Genomic DNA, 14,514 nt, shown 5'->3' on the forward strand with positions numbered 1-14,514 from the left:
TGGTATATTTCACCTCACGTTTTTATTTGTTTTATACATTTGTATATGTTTATACATAAAAGCTGAATCCATAACTCAATTGACAATCCTCTGTCTCTCGCTTTTTTAAAATAAAAATAGGCAACTTATAGGTTATTCTGAATATAATCTAACTAGAGTAAAAATGACCTCCAGGAATATCTAAATAATAGTTTTCCATGTAATAAACTCCTTCCAAATACCACCAAGGTCTATTATGGCCTGGTGATTAAGGAGTTCGACTCGCAATCTGCTAGTCAGGTTTCAAATCGTTACTGGACGTGCTCGTCCTTTCAGTTGTGGAGGCGTTATAATGTAACGGACAATCTCACTTTTCGTTGGTTAGCTGAAGTATTGGCAGTGGGTGGTGTTGACTAGCTGCCTTCCCTCTAGTCTATCACTTGTGTGTTGTTCATTTCGTCACAGGCCCTGACAAATGTTGACCATTTAGCTATTGCACGAAATTCAACAAACACCACCAGAGACACCTTGGGAAGATCCATTGATAAGTAAATATTTAGATATGTTTTTACAAGAAAAAAGGTACATATACATAGGAAATGGTACTGTTAGTTAGTTTGTGAATGAAATCATTTTATAAGCGTTAAAAATACTATTTCAGATATTCGTTTATTATATATTTGTCTAAAAATCATTGTTCTGCAATTAAGGAAAACTAAAGATATCTGCATTGATTTCTCTATCACATATCTCATTACACACTTTAATTGTATTTAGTTCGTTTCTCTTGCTTGACAAAAATGGCTGTGAAACCAGTAAAACGAACAGTGGTGTTTTATTGCACGATTTGGCACAACAAGGATAGACAGTATATGTGAGTAAATAAAATCAAAATACAACAAAATATATTTCAGAAAATGTAGTTTCGCTACATTTTTTCCAATTTAAAAATATTTTCATCTGTTCTAAAGTTATTTCGATTTGAGGCAAAATTTTAATTGACTTTACACAGAAGGAAAATACAAAGTGAAAAACGTTAGAGTTTTCTAAAAATATGTATCTTTCTCTGTACCAACTGAAGATTAACCACTGTTATGTTTTGGTCATCAATTATTTCTAGTAAACTGCTATATTAGCTAGAAAAGTTTATATTGTTACTCGGTATTTCATGAAACTAAGCTCGAAGATATCAAATTAGTTTTGAAAATAATTTATCTTTTTTACTTCAAATATCATTAATATTCTTTGCTATAAAATCGCAACATTAAATAAGCATTCGTCACGCCTTTACTAGAATACAATACAATATTAAGATCATATAATGAAACATTATCACCAACTTTCATTTAGTAATATGTTTATCAAAAGTGTTTTATTTTTTAACAACGGTTTAATTATATTGAATTAACAACACGTTACATGATGAAGTAGAGGGCTTGGTAACAGAAAAATACTGCAAAAATAAAATAAACATTACATAAGTATAACCATCCAAGTTTTTACATAAAATCTATTAGAAAACACAAAACCACATTTGCGCATAGATAGCTATAAGTTATTTAGGATTGTTTTCTTCTTTCTCTGAAATGTAACTGCTGAAAACATCCAAGCTAGAAGCTGTTGTATAAGTTATTGAGTTTACGATCACAGCAGTTGAAAGCATAATACAAGCCTTAGAAATGTGATCAAAATATCAACTACAAGGCGGTTTAATAATTATTTTCCAGTTTAAGTTAACGTATATTAGAACTAGATGATTTTTTTGGCTCTGCTTTCCTTCTTTTGTTTCTTAATTCCCCCAGATTGAACTTTCAATTGTCATCCCAAGAGGATTTTGAATTTACAATGACGATTTCCCATTGAAAATTTTAAACACTTGATACTGTAAAACGAATTGTTTCAATGACCACCAATTCAATTAATGAATATCGTGTTCATACATACACGCAAATGCTAGCAGTAGGAGCACGTAAGTTTTTAAACTGGATCAAAAAGTGCAGTATAATACATTCCATATATAATTAATCCAGTTCTTTGTTTTGTATCCTGTACTTACATAATTAGACAAATACACACTCATTACCAAATAAAAAATTTCAAGGCAGAGTATTCTCATTTTTAATTGACTTAAAAAAAAAGATGATTACAATAGCAGCAAGCACGAAGTCGTCTGGCGCTTCTATAATATATAATACGGTTAAAACTTCAAAGTGGAAGTCTAAACATGGGGATAAATTACTGATTCTGAACATGGTAATTGGTCTCAATCAAATAAAATATATTTTCATTCTTCCCTTCATGAAGACACTTGTAGGTGAAAGCAGTAAAAGCCGTTAAATGTTTAAAAGTAAAACCGCGAAATTTTCGGAGTGATAAAACAAAACGTTTTAAAATCTGCTATTTTATGTTTGTTTTACTCGCAGACAATTGAAATTTGACAAACTGCACTCTGATTAAGAAAGTAGAAAAAGGATATTTATCAACTGGACAACGAATTAAAAATACATGATTAAAATTCATCTTTTAAAATAAAACGTGATAATTGTCTTCATTACTTGATGATACTCTTCACAATGAGATTAATCTGACAAAAATAGGGTTATCAGATTTCCAAAATGAAAAGTTGGAACTTTTTTTTTTCCTATACGAAGTTACACTGTAACAGTCTTGAGACAATTTAACTTAAAATAACGCTTTTTAATGTTAAACTGATGCTAAACTGATGTTTATTGCATTGTATTTTAAAACCATAGACAAATAAAAATTAATTAAACCTTATACAGTTAAAAATCATAATACATAAGATAAAAATGGCGCCTAAGTTATTTTGAACCTACTAAAAAATGTTTTTCGTTTTCATTCTTGCGGCTGTGCAGATCTTACATCTCAATTCCTGTGACTACCCAATAACAGAGAGACGAACCACTGTACAGTGTGGTTTGTCTCTAAGTAAAATTCAAAGAAGTTGTGTATAATGACCAACCACAGATAATAAAATCACCCTGAAATACAGAGAAACTGGGACGATTTAACACTTTGTTTTTCTTCAGGACAAAATAATAAGGCAAAAAACGATGGACCAGTAAAATACATATCAAGTTTTAACGCTTTTTTTTTCTTATTAATCACATATTAATATGTAACCTATCAGTATGATTTACTATAAGTTAGAAGTAAATGTGTAAATGTTTGTTTGTGCCAGTATTATACGCATTTCTTAGACTATTTATAATACCGTAGGGTATGTATGTAATAATAAAAAACTTCCATTGTAAATAAAATAATCTTGAACAAAAAACTGATCAAAATATTTTACTTTGTCCTGTCTTGAGCTGTCTTTGTGAACAGTACGAAACTAAGCCTAACTTAACAGACAAGTCATAAGCAAAGGATAGATCAAGCCTATATCATTTTTTCTCTCATCAAGAAATAGCGATGTAATACTATGATATACATATATATAATAAATTTTCAAAATGACACTCTTTAATGTTTTAGCTCACTAAGGCAATTTTTAACATAAATATTGAAATTTAAAAAATGCTATAATTTACTTTATATTGATTTAAAAACAAACACAATCTAAAGTGTCACGTGTAATACAAGTATAAAAGTACTTTTTAAAAATGTTTTACATTTTGCCCAATAAATACAGAATTAAACTAAAATATTTAATATTCAATGGATAAAACATATCTTGTGTTTTAAAACAAAATGATTTCTTTTACCTTAACGTTTAAACAGAAAAAAATCAAGCTAGTCCATTCTAAGACAGGTGAAATCTCAATTTTTATCCCAAAGATTTTTTTAAGAATCATTTTTACGTGGCAACCCTTGAAAACGTGCTTAAAGATATATATATTCGTAAAACGAAAACTAGTGTATTAATTATGATTTATATTATTAATTATGAAGGAGTTTTCTAACGAGTACCTCTTTTTCTTCTTTATAACTTCAAAAATGCTCTAGTGGCACTGTATCGCATGTCTTATAGTAAACAGAGGAACGGGTTTTGAAAAGTGTGTTACAATTTTAACGCGTAAACAACAATTTTAGGGACACAAATACGCGCAACTGTTAGAATTAAACATACCATTTAACTAAACATTAACATTTAACAACATTACGCTGCCGAATCAGCTCAGTTGTTGCTGTCTGGCTTATTCGTCAAATTTGCCTTAGGCCTAACATTGATGTTTTTGAATCCGTCCACATCTTCCAACTCTTTGGATTGGAACTTGGCCACGATGGTTTTCTCCCCTGGTGTTTTTGGTATCAACTTACAACTGACCTTGGCTTCTTTTTCGGGCGGTATATTTCTGGAACGAAACAAATACTTTAGATTAAAAATAATTACAACGCCCTCAGATTTGAATTAAATAAAACAATAACTTAAAATTTAATTAAAAACTCATCGGCTTTAAGTGGAAAAATTATAATTATTTGAAAGAATACGTACAACTTTTGAGCAGCAGCCGATGACAGTCATGCGTTTATTTATATAAGTGGGATCTCTTGCTGAATAATTGTTTAAAATTATTTCCAAAATTACATCAAACATTCCTAATGTTAACCGAATACAAAACAATGAATCGGAATTCGTGACTAATGAGTGGGATATTGAAGTAAAATAACCGTGTGTGTGTTTTTCTTATAGCAAAGCCATAGCAAGCTATCTGATGAGCCCATCGAACTCCTGATTTTAGCGTTGTAAATCCGTAGACTTACTGCTGTACTAGCGAAGGGCTGTAAAATAAGTAAATAAAGCATATTCAAATTATTGTCTATACATATAAGTTTTCTATAAATTATGTCACTTCGAGACTTTTTTCATGTTACAGATATTTAGTTCGCATACATGTTAAGTAGTTTTAGGGTATTTTAATGTATATCCCAAACAATATTTTTTTTTCATGTAGTCTGTTTTGATTTTAATACATTATCGCAAAAGTAACATGATAGTACATCGTTTAAAAATGGAAATTACTTTTATAACAAAGATTCTTGTTAAAATTTATCAAACATTTAACCTTCCACAGATTAATATATAAAGCAACAAACTTCACAAAGTGATATAGGATGACACGAGGAAGGTCGTGGAGGTTGGATTCCATCTAATTTTATGTTTAATTTCGGAAAAAATTACCAAGTCATCGCAATTTGACCCAGTGATACAGGATGACATGAGGGGGTTTGGACCCCCATCTAATTTTATATTAACAAAATTCTTGAGGACAGTATTCCTTTCTTTTCAGTGTTGATATTTTTATGTATTTTTATTACATTTTAACTGTTTGTTATACTAATAAAAATACAAGTACAATTCCCATCCTTTGTCACAAACGACTTTTTATTTCACCTGTACAACAGACGGGTATTCCAGCTAGTTTTTTTTTATCTAATCAAAAACATCTTAGGTGGGGAGAAAGCAGCCAATAAAAAGGGTTGAGCGTGTGACTTAAATGAATAGAACTAAAACTGCTGGCCAGGTTGGAAGCTACTATTATAGCACTGATATTAATTTTTCAACAAATATTTATTCATTATTTAGCCAGGCAGCATTTTTTTTCAACTTGAGGCATGATGGTGGATTGAGAAATGACATAACGTTATATCTGCAAACTTACAACGTTATAAATCAGGTTTGGATACTCTTGGGTGGGCTGAGCATAGATAGCCCTTGGTGTAGCGTTGTGATTAACTACAAAACAAACCTAAGGTATTTTTCATTAGATATCACCACTTTTTGTCAATACACTCCAAGAAAGCAAGTAAGAAAGTGACACAAGATAATAACCCACCTTAGCTTTAGGATCGCAACCATATTATTCGGAACAGATCTTTTCTTTACAGAAAAAATAAATTCTTTAACATATATGGTGGTAGATTATTCTGTGAAATAGTGTTATAGGTTTCCCTTTTAGTAATGCTATGGAATTTAGGTTAACAGATTCTTGTCATCGCCCCCATGTAATTGTTAGAACCGAACCAAGCATCACTATTTATAGTTAATATCACGTGACACTAAGCGCTCTTTAATTAGAATAATTTCGATAAATTTGTGCTGAAAAGATGGCAATGGATAACCAATTATAACCATCCATCCGTGCGACGTTTATTCTTTTCAAAACTTGAGATAGAAATTGCTAATCTAGTCTGTTTGGTCTAAGCAATACTTATGTATCTACACGTCCTTCACCTTAAGATTTTGCTGCTGTAAATAACCGTCTTTAATTTGAATGACAAAGAAAAATTAAAAACGGTCCACTTTTCTTCCCACTGTAGTAAAAATGTTGGATCCATAGCTCACGTCAGATTTTGCATGGATCTGTACAAAAGTTTTCGTAAAATCTGATCAGTTTTGTTAGATAACTTTGCACATGTGGCTCATATCTCCACTAAATGATACTCTAATTGTAGGTTGAAAAGAATATCAAATTTGGAAGGAAAAAGTCCGTAAAGTGTATTTTTCTATCAAATAAAGTTTCCTTAGTTTTGGTGCGCAGAAAAACAAACTCGAAACTGGGGATGTTATATATCTCAGGTATTTCAGAAAGCAAAATCAACCAACAAAAGTAAATATATCTCACAAATCAAAAAATCTCGAAACCATATACTACTGCATACCATATATTCCCGACATCAGCAGAAAAATAGCCAACATTTGGCAAAAACTAGTTACAAAATATGACATTCCAGTTAATACCAAATTTATTCAAAAACCAGGCACAAAACTGAGATCTATACTATGTAAAAACTATACTGACAAACACCACACCAACATTATTTATAAAATACGAGGACTGTTAAAAAAATACGCGGACTGACGTCATAAAACAAAATGTACTTTATTTAGAAGTTATAGGTCTGGGACCCCTTCAAAGTATTCTCCTCCCCAACGCACACACTTATCCCAATGGTGTTTCCACTTGTTGAAACAGTCCTGATACGCTTCTTTTGTAATGTCCTCCAGCTCCTTCGTCACATTTGCCTTAATCTCGGGAATCGTCTCAAATCTTCTTCCTTTCAAGGGTCTTTTGAGTTTGGGGAACAAGAAAAAATCGCAAGGAGCAAGGTCAGGTGAGTAGAGGGGTGGGGAAGAACAGTGATCGAGTGTTTGGCCAAATACGCACGAGTTCTGAAGCACAAATTTCGCAGCAACGCGGTGCATCTTCAATTTTTCGGTCAAAATCTCGTAACAAGATCCAACTGATATCCCACACTCTTCAGCATGCTCCCTGACAGTCAGACGTCGATTTGCCCGCACCAGGGTGTTGATTTTGTCGACGTGTGGGTCGTCAGTTGACGTGGAAGGACGTCCAGGACGCTCATCATCTTCAATGGACTGTCGACCATCCTTAAAACGTTCATGCCACTTGAAACATGCCATACGCTTCATAGCAACATCACCGTAAGCCGTGTTAAGCACAGCAAAAGTTTCAGTCGCAGATTTTCCAAGTTTAACACAAAATTTCACAGCAAGTCGTTGCTCCTTCAGGTCATTCATTCTGAAATCCGCCAAACGAAAAAATCGCACTTCACTTAAAACCGCGTAGCTAATACACAAATGAAGATATCTGCAATCGGTAAATGGCGTCGTAATCAGCTGATATGTGCAAACCTAGCGACACCAAGCGGATTCCCCTGGAACCAACTGGAGCCGCGCAATTCAAACAGTCCGCGTATTTTTTGAACAGACCTCGTACAATGTGGTAACTGCCACGACTTCTATATTGGAGAAACAAGTAGAAAAATGGAAACCACATTCAAAGAACACAAAAGTCACCTTCACACGTTTTCGAATACTGCAAATTAAATAAACACAACATAACCATAGAAAACACTCAAATACTAAATAAAGAAACAAACATAAACAAACGCAAAATTAAAGAAGCCTTACTTATACAACAACTTAAACCCAAAATAAACCAATACAAAGGAACACTTTTATACCTATATTAAAAATAATATGATAAATAATAATAATAAAATAAATAATATAAAATTATATATTCAAATATCTAAGTACGCCCTCTACATTCCGACACTCAGTTTCACAACCCCTTTCAAACATGTGGTTAGCTTCCGGTCAGTTACCTCTTTCTTTCTTTGTGAACCTGACGATGACCGAAGAAGGTCGAAACGTTGTTCGCTCCTCTACGTAAAATATTTTCTCAACCCAAACGAGCCGTTTTTACATATATATTTTTCTCTATAAGTGGGTTTTCTCAACATCACTGATTAATGTATACTGTGTCCACCAGCAAGTTGTTTTGGCCGCACGATACACTCACTGCCTTCTATGTGATAATTTGTCTTTCGAACCAAAACTATTACTATAACTAATTTTAAACATTTATAACGAAAATACGTCTGTACAATAAAAAATAACAACAACAAAACAAAACACCACATATTCATCGTAGATCAAAGGTCATATGCAGTATTTAACAATAATTAAATCAATAAAATAAACGTGTGAAAAGTGAACAAGCAAAATAAGCTAGGACAAGAAAACATACAAAAATTAGTAGTAACATCAATATTACTATACACAATAAAAATGTACAAATTAAATGAAACCTACGATAAAAAGACTGACCGATAGAAACGTTATTCTCATATTAACGGTTTTCACCAAATCTTATTTGTACTTTTGTGTAATACAACACTGATTTTTTTTTTTTTGCGAAAATAGCACGCACCTTTAACGTTAGGACAAAGTTATTAAAACTTTAAAATAAAGTACAGAACAACGTTTCGACCTTCTTAGGTCCTCTTCAGGTTAACAAAAAAAGTTTGCAAACGAAAATGCCAACCGTCTTTAGAATACTTGCTTTGTTTGTTAATTTTTTTTCTATCATTACTTACCCTTTTAACGTCAATTTTATAGGCTGACTAATACCTGGACCTTCAAGAATAAACATGGCTTTGGTAAGGGGCTTAGGAAGGGGGTTCAATAGTGTAGCCTGGACGGTGAACTCTTGGCCTTGAACAAAATCTCCTTCTGTCTGTTACAATATAAAACAACAAGTGTCATTGGATTTCAACAGATTTTTACATATCCCAAGTTTTAATGTTAAGAAACCTATGTTTATTTATATATGGTTACTGAAGACAGTTATTAAATATCTGGTTCTTTCTTAATATTATTTGTATTCGAGAGAAACCACCACCTTCTTTTTTTTTTTTCTCTTTTCCCCTTCTCCTATAAACCGAAACGTAGAGAGAAAGTTAAACGTATTTTATATGAACAATCTGATTACATTCAGACAGTGGCGTGGAGTCGCGGATATGGCCAACATGTTTAGCATACGTTTCTTTGTTTTGTAGCAAATACCCGAGCATTTTATAATGAAATGGAGGCACTGTGATGTCTCACATCACACCACTTTCAGAAGAATTATATTACCTTAATGAATTATCAAAAAGAGAGAGAGAGATGAAAATGTTATAACACCCGAAGTTATATAAAACTATAAAAACTTCGGTGAAGAAAAATTAGAATTCATGTAAAAAGGTGTAGAACCACCTAAAACAGCATCCAACACTCTAAGTGTTAGGACTTCTATTCGAAAAATAATCTTGTTCAGAAGGTTATTACTGACGAGTTACACAAGTCCTCATCAACCGTACACAAAGTAATTCAAAAACACTTTGACCAGAAGTACACAAGTTGTTGTCCGTAATTACTGGTGACAAACTGCAGAAAACTGTACAAGAATCGCCTCATCGTCAAAGGCGAAACTAAACTGAAAAATTAGACACGACCTCAAGTATTTCAATAATTGTGCAATAAATTGGCGATTTTTCCACAGAATACACAGAGACAAAGACTTTCAAATATTGCACATTGAGTGTAACGAAAATCTTTCATTTGGATTGATGTTTTCGCAGATTTATCACATAATGACATTTTAAATTATATATGTAGTCTTGATGCCAATTATTTAAGTTGAAATTCCTCCAATGTATAATGACTATGCTAACAAGATACGTTAGTATATAGCGTCAAATCCAACATCTTTGTTCACAACAACATTCCTTCCTGTTAACCATGGGGAATGAAAAGACTACTTATGTCTTTTCTAACAAACTCGTATAGTCACATGATCTCACATACATGTGAGCTTCTGTGAAGTTGGTTTGCTGACGTGTTGTGAGATGTTCTGTAAAACATTTTCTAGATGTATGGTCCAAGAGTGAATTTCCATTATTCGCAGAAGCTGAATTACAAAGAAATGACAATGTTAATTAATAGTGATTAATCACACTCAGCAATTGAGCACGATTAACAATAGTGAAAGTGTATAGTCTCAAGGGTACGAGCCACAGAATATCGTTGTTATACAATGCAATCAACTCCCAGTACTCAATTAAAAATAATACTAACAGTTCTAACAACACAAGAAACATACTTAGAGTACGTCAGAAATTAAGATTTGTAATTTTAGTACCTCTGTATCACTAGGTTAATTTTCAAACTGCAATTGGTTGGGAAATTTATGTAATTCGTAACCTATAATAAATTTTTATAAATAAATCCAGTTTCATGTAAATCAAGTAGAGTTAAACCCAACAAGTGTGCCAAATACCTTGCTTCTGTTTATTAATGTTTTAAGCTTATGATTGAAATTTATGTTATTTCATGACTTTTATAATAAAAATCTAACTATAACACAGTTTTGTGAGCCATTTCTCCCTTTTTTTGTTCATTCCTCAGTTAACTGAATTCAATTAAAAATATAAAAAAATTTGAGCAGTTCTTTAAGAAATTAATTAAATGTGTTAAAAATATCAAACTACAAGACTTAATCATTACACAATAATTGTGTAAGAAGAGTAGGAAACAGTTTCATGTTGCATTTTACGTGACATAGTTTATGGATACGCAAATTGAAAATAATAAAAACGATATTTTAATCTCTAATTAAGCATTCACATGTGTTACCATTATCAATACATTTATACAAATTCAGTCATACATTTTATTCTAATAAACAAGGGGTGTAATTAAATGATAGGTAAAATATGAAAATACTCATTATAAAGGGACTATCTACATTTATTTGATACAGGTCTGCAGCAATTTTTCTTTGTATCTATTCCAATTTTATAGAATGCGTAAAACCAATACTTCGCCAAACAACGGATTTATATTAAAGTTTTATCTTAGCACGTGATCTAAACAACAACTAGAATTAGTAACATCTTTTGTTAAACTAGACACAAATTCCGAGCCACAATTTGTAATTCAGGAAAAGATAAAAACTAATTTTACAAAGTTTCAAAACTTCAAGTATGTTTCCTAGAGTGATTATACAATGGAAAAATTCCTTCTATGCTAATTAAGAAGTTTAAAAAAAAATTATACTTTCGCAACTTCTAGCTACCCTATTAAGTTGACTGTTATCCAAAGAAACCATTAGTTAATTGAAACTAGTGTGTTTTTATTCTTTCTTTTATGAGAGTGTACAGTATATTCTAAAATGAAATATAACAAACCTTACCTCTATTACAATGTCTGGTTTTCGCACTCTGAAGTCATCTTGGGCATAATAGTCAAAAGCAGTCTCTTCAACAGTTGCCAAAGCAGCAATGTTAAATGCACAATGCTCAACAAGCACTTTATCATATTCATCATAAGAGACTGACATCTTCATCTCTTCCTCTAAGAAAAAAGGATCGTAGCCAATAATTAGTTTAATATCACTTTTAAAAACTCGAAAAAGGTTATATTACAGGATTATTAGACCCGAAGTTCTTCTGCTTCGAAAATATGAAAACATAAAGGTACTACGTTTGAGCGTTTCTAGGTTGTGAACACATATTACAGCGACAAGACAAAGGAGCAATGATCATGGGATTAAAAAAATAAAAGTTTACATATCAGGAGTAGTGAAGAATAGTAAGTCACCGGAAGAAATCCAAGAAGTAGTTACCACACTTGAAACTGTAAATAATGTAATTCACATTTGATTAGGTCTACGAAAACGATACAGTATAAGTTTTTCCCAAAACACGTGGCCAGCCCCCAAGTGCAATGTAGAACCAAAAAATCTGAAACTACAAAATCAGGCTTAACCACAAGATTAATTCTTCTTGACAACTATATATATCTTGAAATACAAAACCTGAAGAACCAACACTACAAAACCAGACTTGACAAGAATATTAGACACAAGTGACTGCAAACTTATAACCCTAGAAACCGGACTTCGATATCCGTGGTAGGCAGAGCACAGATAGCTGTAGCTTTGTACTAAACAACAAACAAAGACATGGCCGAAGGGAAGATCAATGAAGTAGTAGAATCTCGTCACTCTGGGTAAGAGACGTTTACTTAAGTGCCTGCAATAAAGTTCTATAAATTTATGATATTTTTATTTAAATTATCACAGCATGTCGCAAACATTTTTTTCAAATGATTCATGCAAGTTACAACCATATTGTTAAGTTAAATATCCAGGGACCAAACAAAATGGTAACATGAACACTGTATGTTATGAAACTAACGCGCTGACCATATAACACTTCAAAGAAACACCATCTTTGTACTGACTGGATGCAAATTCTGTTCGCAGACATTTCCCATGGGCAGATGTTTCTTCCCTCTTAGGACTGCTCAAACCTCAGGAAAATATACATTATCCAAATACAATTGAACACATAAGTGCTTTACTTACAGTAAAGTCACATGGGGCTATCTGCTGAGCCCACCGACGGGAATCGAAACTCTAATTTTAGTGTTGTAAAATTCGTAGACTTACCGCTGTACCAGCGGGGGACACATTAAGTGAATGGGGCCAACTTTAACCTCAAGGTATTGTGCAGTCAATGCCTCCTTCAGTAGTAACCGTGTTGCACATCAATAACCAGGGCCCTCACAAAAAAAATCTTTTTTTTTTTTTAAACTTAGGTCCCCCGCTGGCACAGCGGCAAGTCTTCGGATTTACAATGCCAAAATCACGGGGTTCTATTCCCCTCGGCGGACTCAGCAAATATCCTGCTGTGTCTGTGCTATAAGAAAACACCTACACGTCAAACATTAGAAATTCAAGAATCCTGCAGACCTCCAAATGTATGTTTTTGTTTTTTTTTAAAAAGAAAGTTCTATGTACTTGAAAAGTTGTATTCTATAACTGAAAGTTTTAATCCATGTAAATGCAATTTCACGAACAATATAATTTATTTTATAAACTATATTTTTCTAAAACTTCTTTTCAAAATTTTTTTCCTTCTATTGTTACTACAGCTCATGATAGCTTCTTTGTTGTACACGAAAAAAAAATTCATTAATTTGCTGGTACAGCGTTCAAAAAATTACAACTAATTATTTTAATTAAAGTTATTGTAAAAATTCAATAAAACATCCAACTTTATCGTTTGTTTTATCATACGTTTGCCATATAATATCCATCATTTGACCATAAACACACGTAAAATTTGTTGATTTATTCATACATTTTGTAAAGTATTTATCATTTATTGGTCATTAATTTATTCAAAACGCTCGTAATGTGCTTAAGAATTTACGTAAACGTTTATTAATTGATCAAACACAATCTTAGGAAAACAGAATATTTTAACATCAAATTATATAAAGTGATCATCTCTAAAAAATATTAAATAACATAATTATTACTTAAACATGAGTTGACTAAAACAAAATTTATTAGTTAACAATGAATTGACCGACGATGTTCATCACTAGAGTATACTATTGTGAAATGTTCAACACTTGATCCGAAATTTATGTAAGATGTTTATCACACGACCCTAGGTTTAATAAAACATCTCTATTTGTCAATCAACATTTAGTCCGGAAGTTCGTTTGTTTGTTGTTTTCGAAAAGTACAATAAAGTATCTTTGATTATTTGCGGCTTTACACAGTTCTTCTAATGACGTAACCAGAGAGGGAGGCAGAAAATATTAAGCTAAAAAATAACATGATAAATAAGCCTAGATTTTTTTCAGCTTCCCAGCTATGCCTCAGAGTTCTTCGTGTATGTAATGTAATATTGTTTTTTTATTAATATAATATACTCAAACAAATAGTTTACGGTTGGCCCTTACCTACACCTGCGGCGAGCTTTATTTCAAATGTGTCCTTCTTGACCAAGTTCTTCAACTGACCAGTATAAAGCATGGTATCAACCCTGAGGATTACTTTTAATGTATAATCCTTATTTTTATTGTTCTTGTTCTTGGCCTTTAGTTTCACCTAAAAGTTGAAAAAGAAACATATCTTAAAAACGGAAACAAACTCGACTATTCTAGCCTCTCTTTTTATTAAATTTGTAATATTCTGTTCCATGTTTTTGAAATATGTCCTTTGGGTTATAAAACTGCTTCTAGTATTAAAATACACATCACTATATGTTATATTTTCCCCGTACAATACTGAAGATATAACAGCTAATTAAATTAAGGCCAGTACCAGACAATATTCTATTGAAGTTAAGAAAAAGAAGAATGAATTGAAACATACACACAAATACAACATATATTTTCACTCAACACCATGAAACATA

The 14,514-nt window shown here is 32.1% G+C and overlaps 1 protein-coding gene across 3 annotated transcripts in view; it reads right to left on the minus strand.

Moving 5' to 3' along the window:
• Positions 1 to 1,319: 1,319 nt before the first annotated feature.
• LOC143230917 (annulin-like) overlaps positions 1,320 to 14,514 on the minus strand; it is a 125,093-nt gene continuing 111,898 nt past the window's right edge. For all 3 annotated transcript variants that reach the window (XM_076465235.1, XM_076465236.1, XM_076465234.1), the window contains 4 exons: positions 14,057 to 14,204; positions 11,490 to 11,650; positions 8,851 to 8,990; positions 1,320 to 4,298 (listed from right to left, as the gene is read on the minus strand). In XM_076465235.1, the coding sequence (XP_076321350.1) occupies positions 4,121 to 4,298; positions 8,851 to 8,990; positions 11,490 to 11,650; positions 14,057 to 14,204 (627 nt within the window). In that variant the 3' untranslated portion in view covers positions 1,320 to 4,120. The remainder of the gene's footprint in view (positions 4,299 to 8,850; positions 8,991 to 11,489; positions 11,651 to 14,056; positions 14,205 to 14,514) is intronic.

The sequence above is a fragment of the Tachypleus tridentatus genome, chromosome 10 (assembly GCF_004210375.1).
Source record: "Tachypleus tridentatus isolate NWPU-2018 chromosome 10, ASM421037v1, whole genome shotgun sequence".
Taxonomy (NCBI): Eukaryota; Metazoa; Arthropoda; class Merostomata; order Xiphosura; family Limulidae; genus Tachypleus; species Tachypleus tridentatus.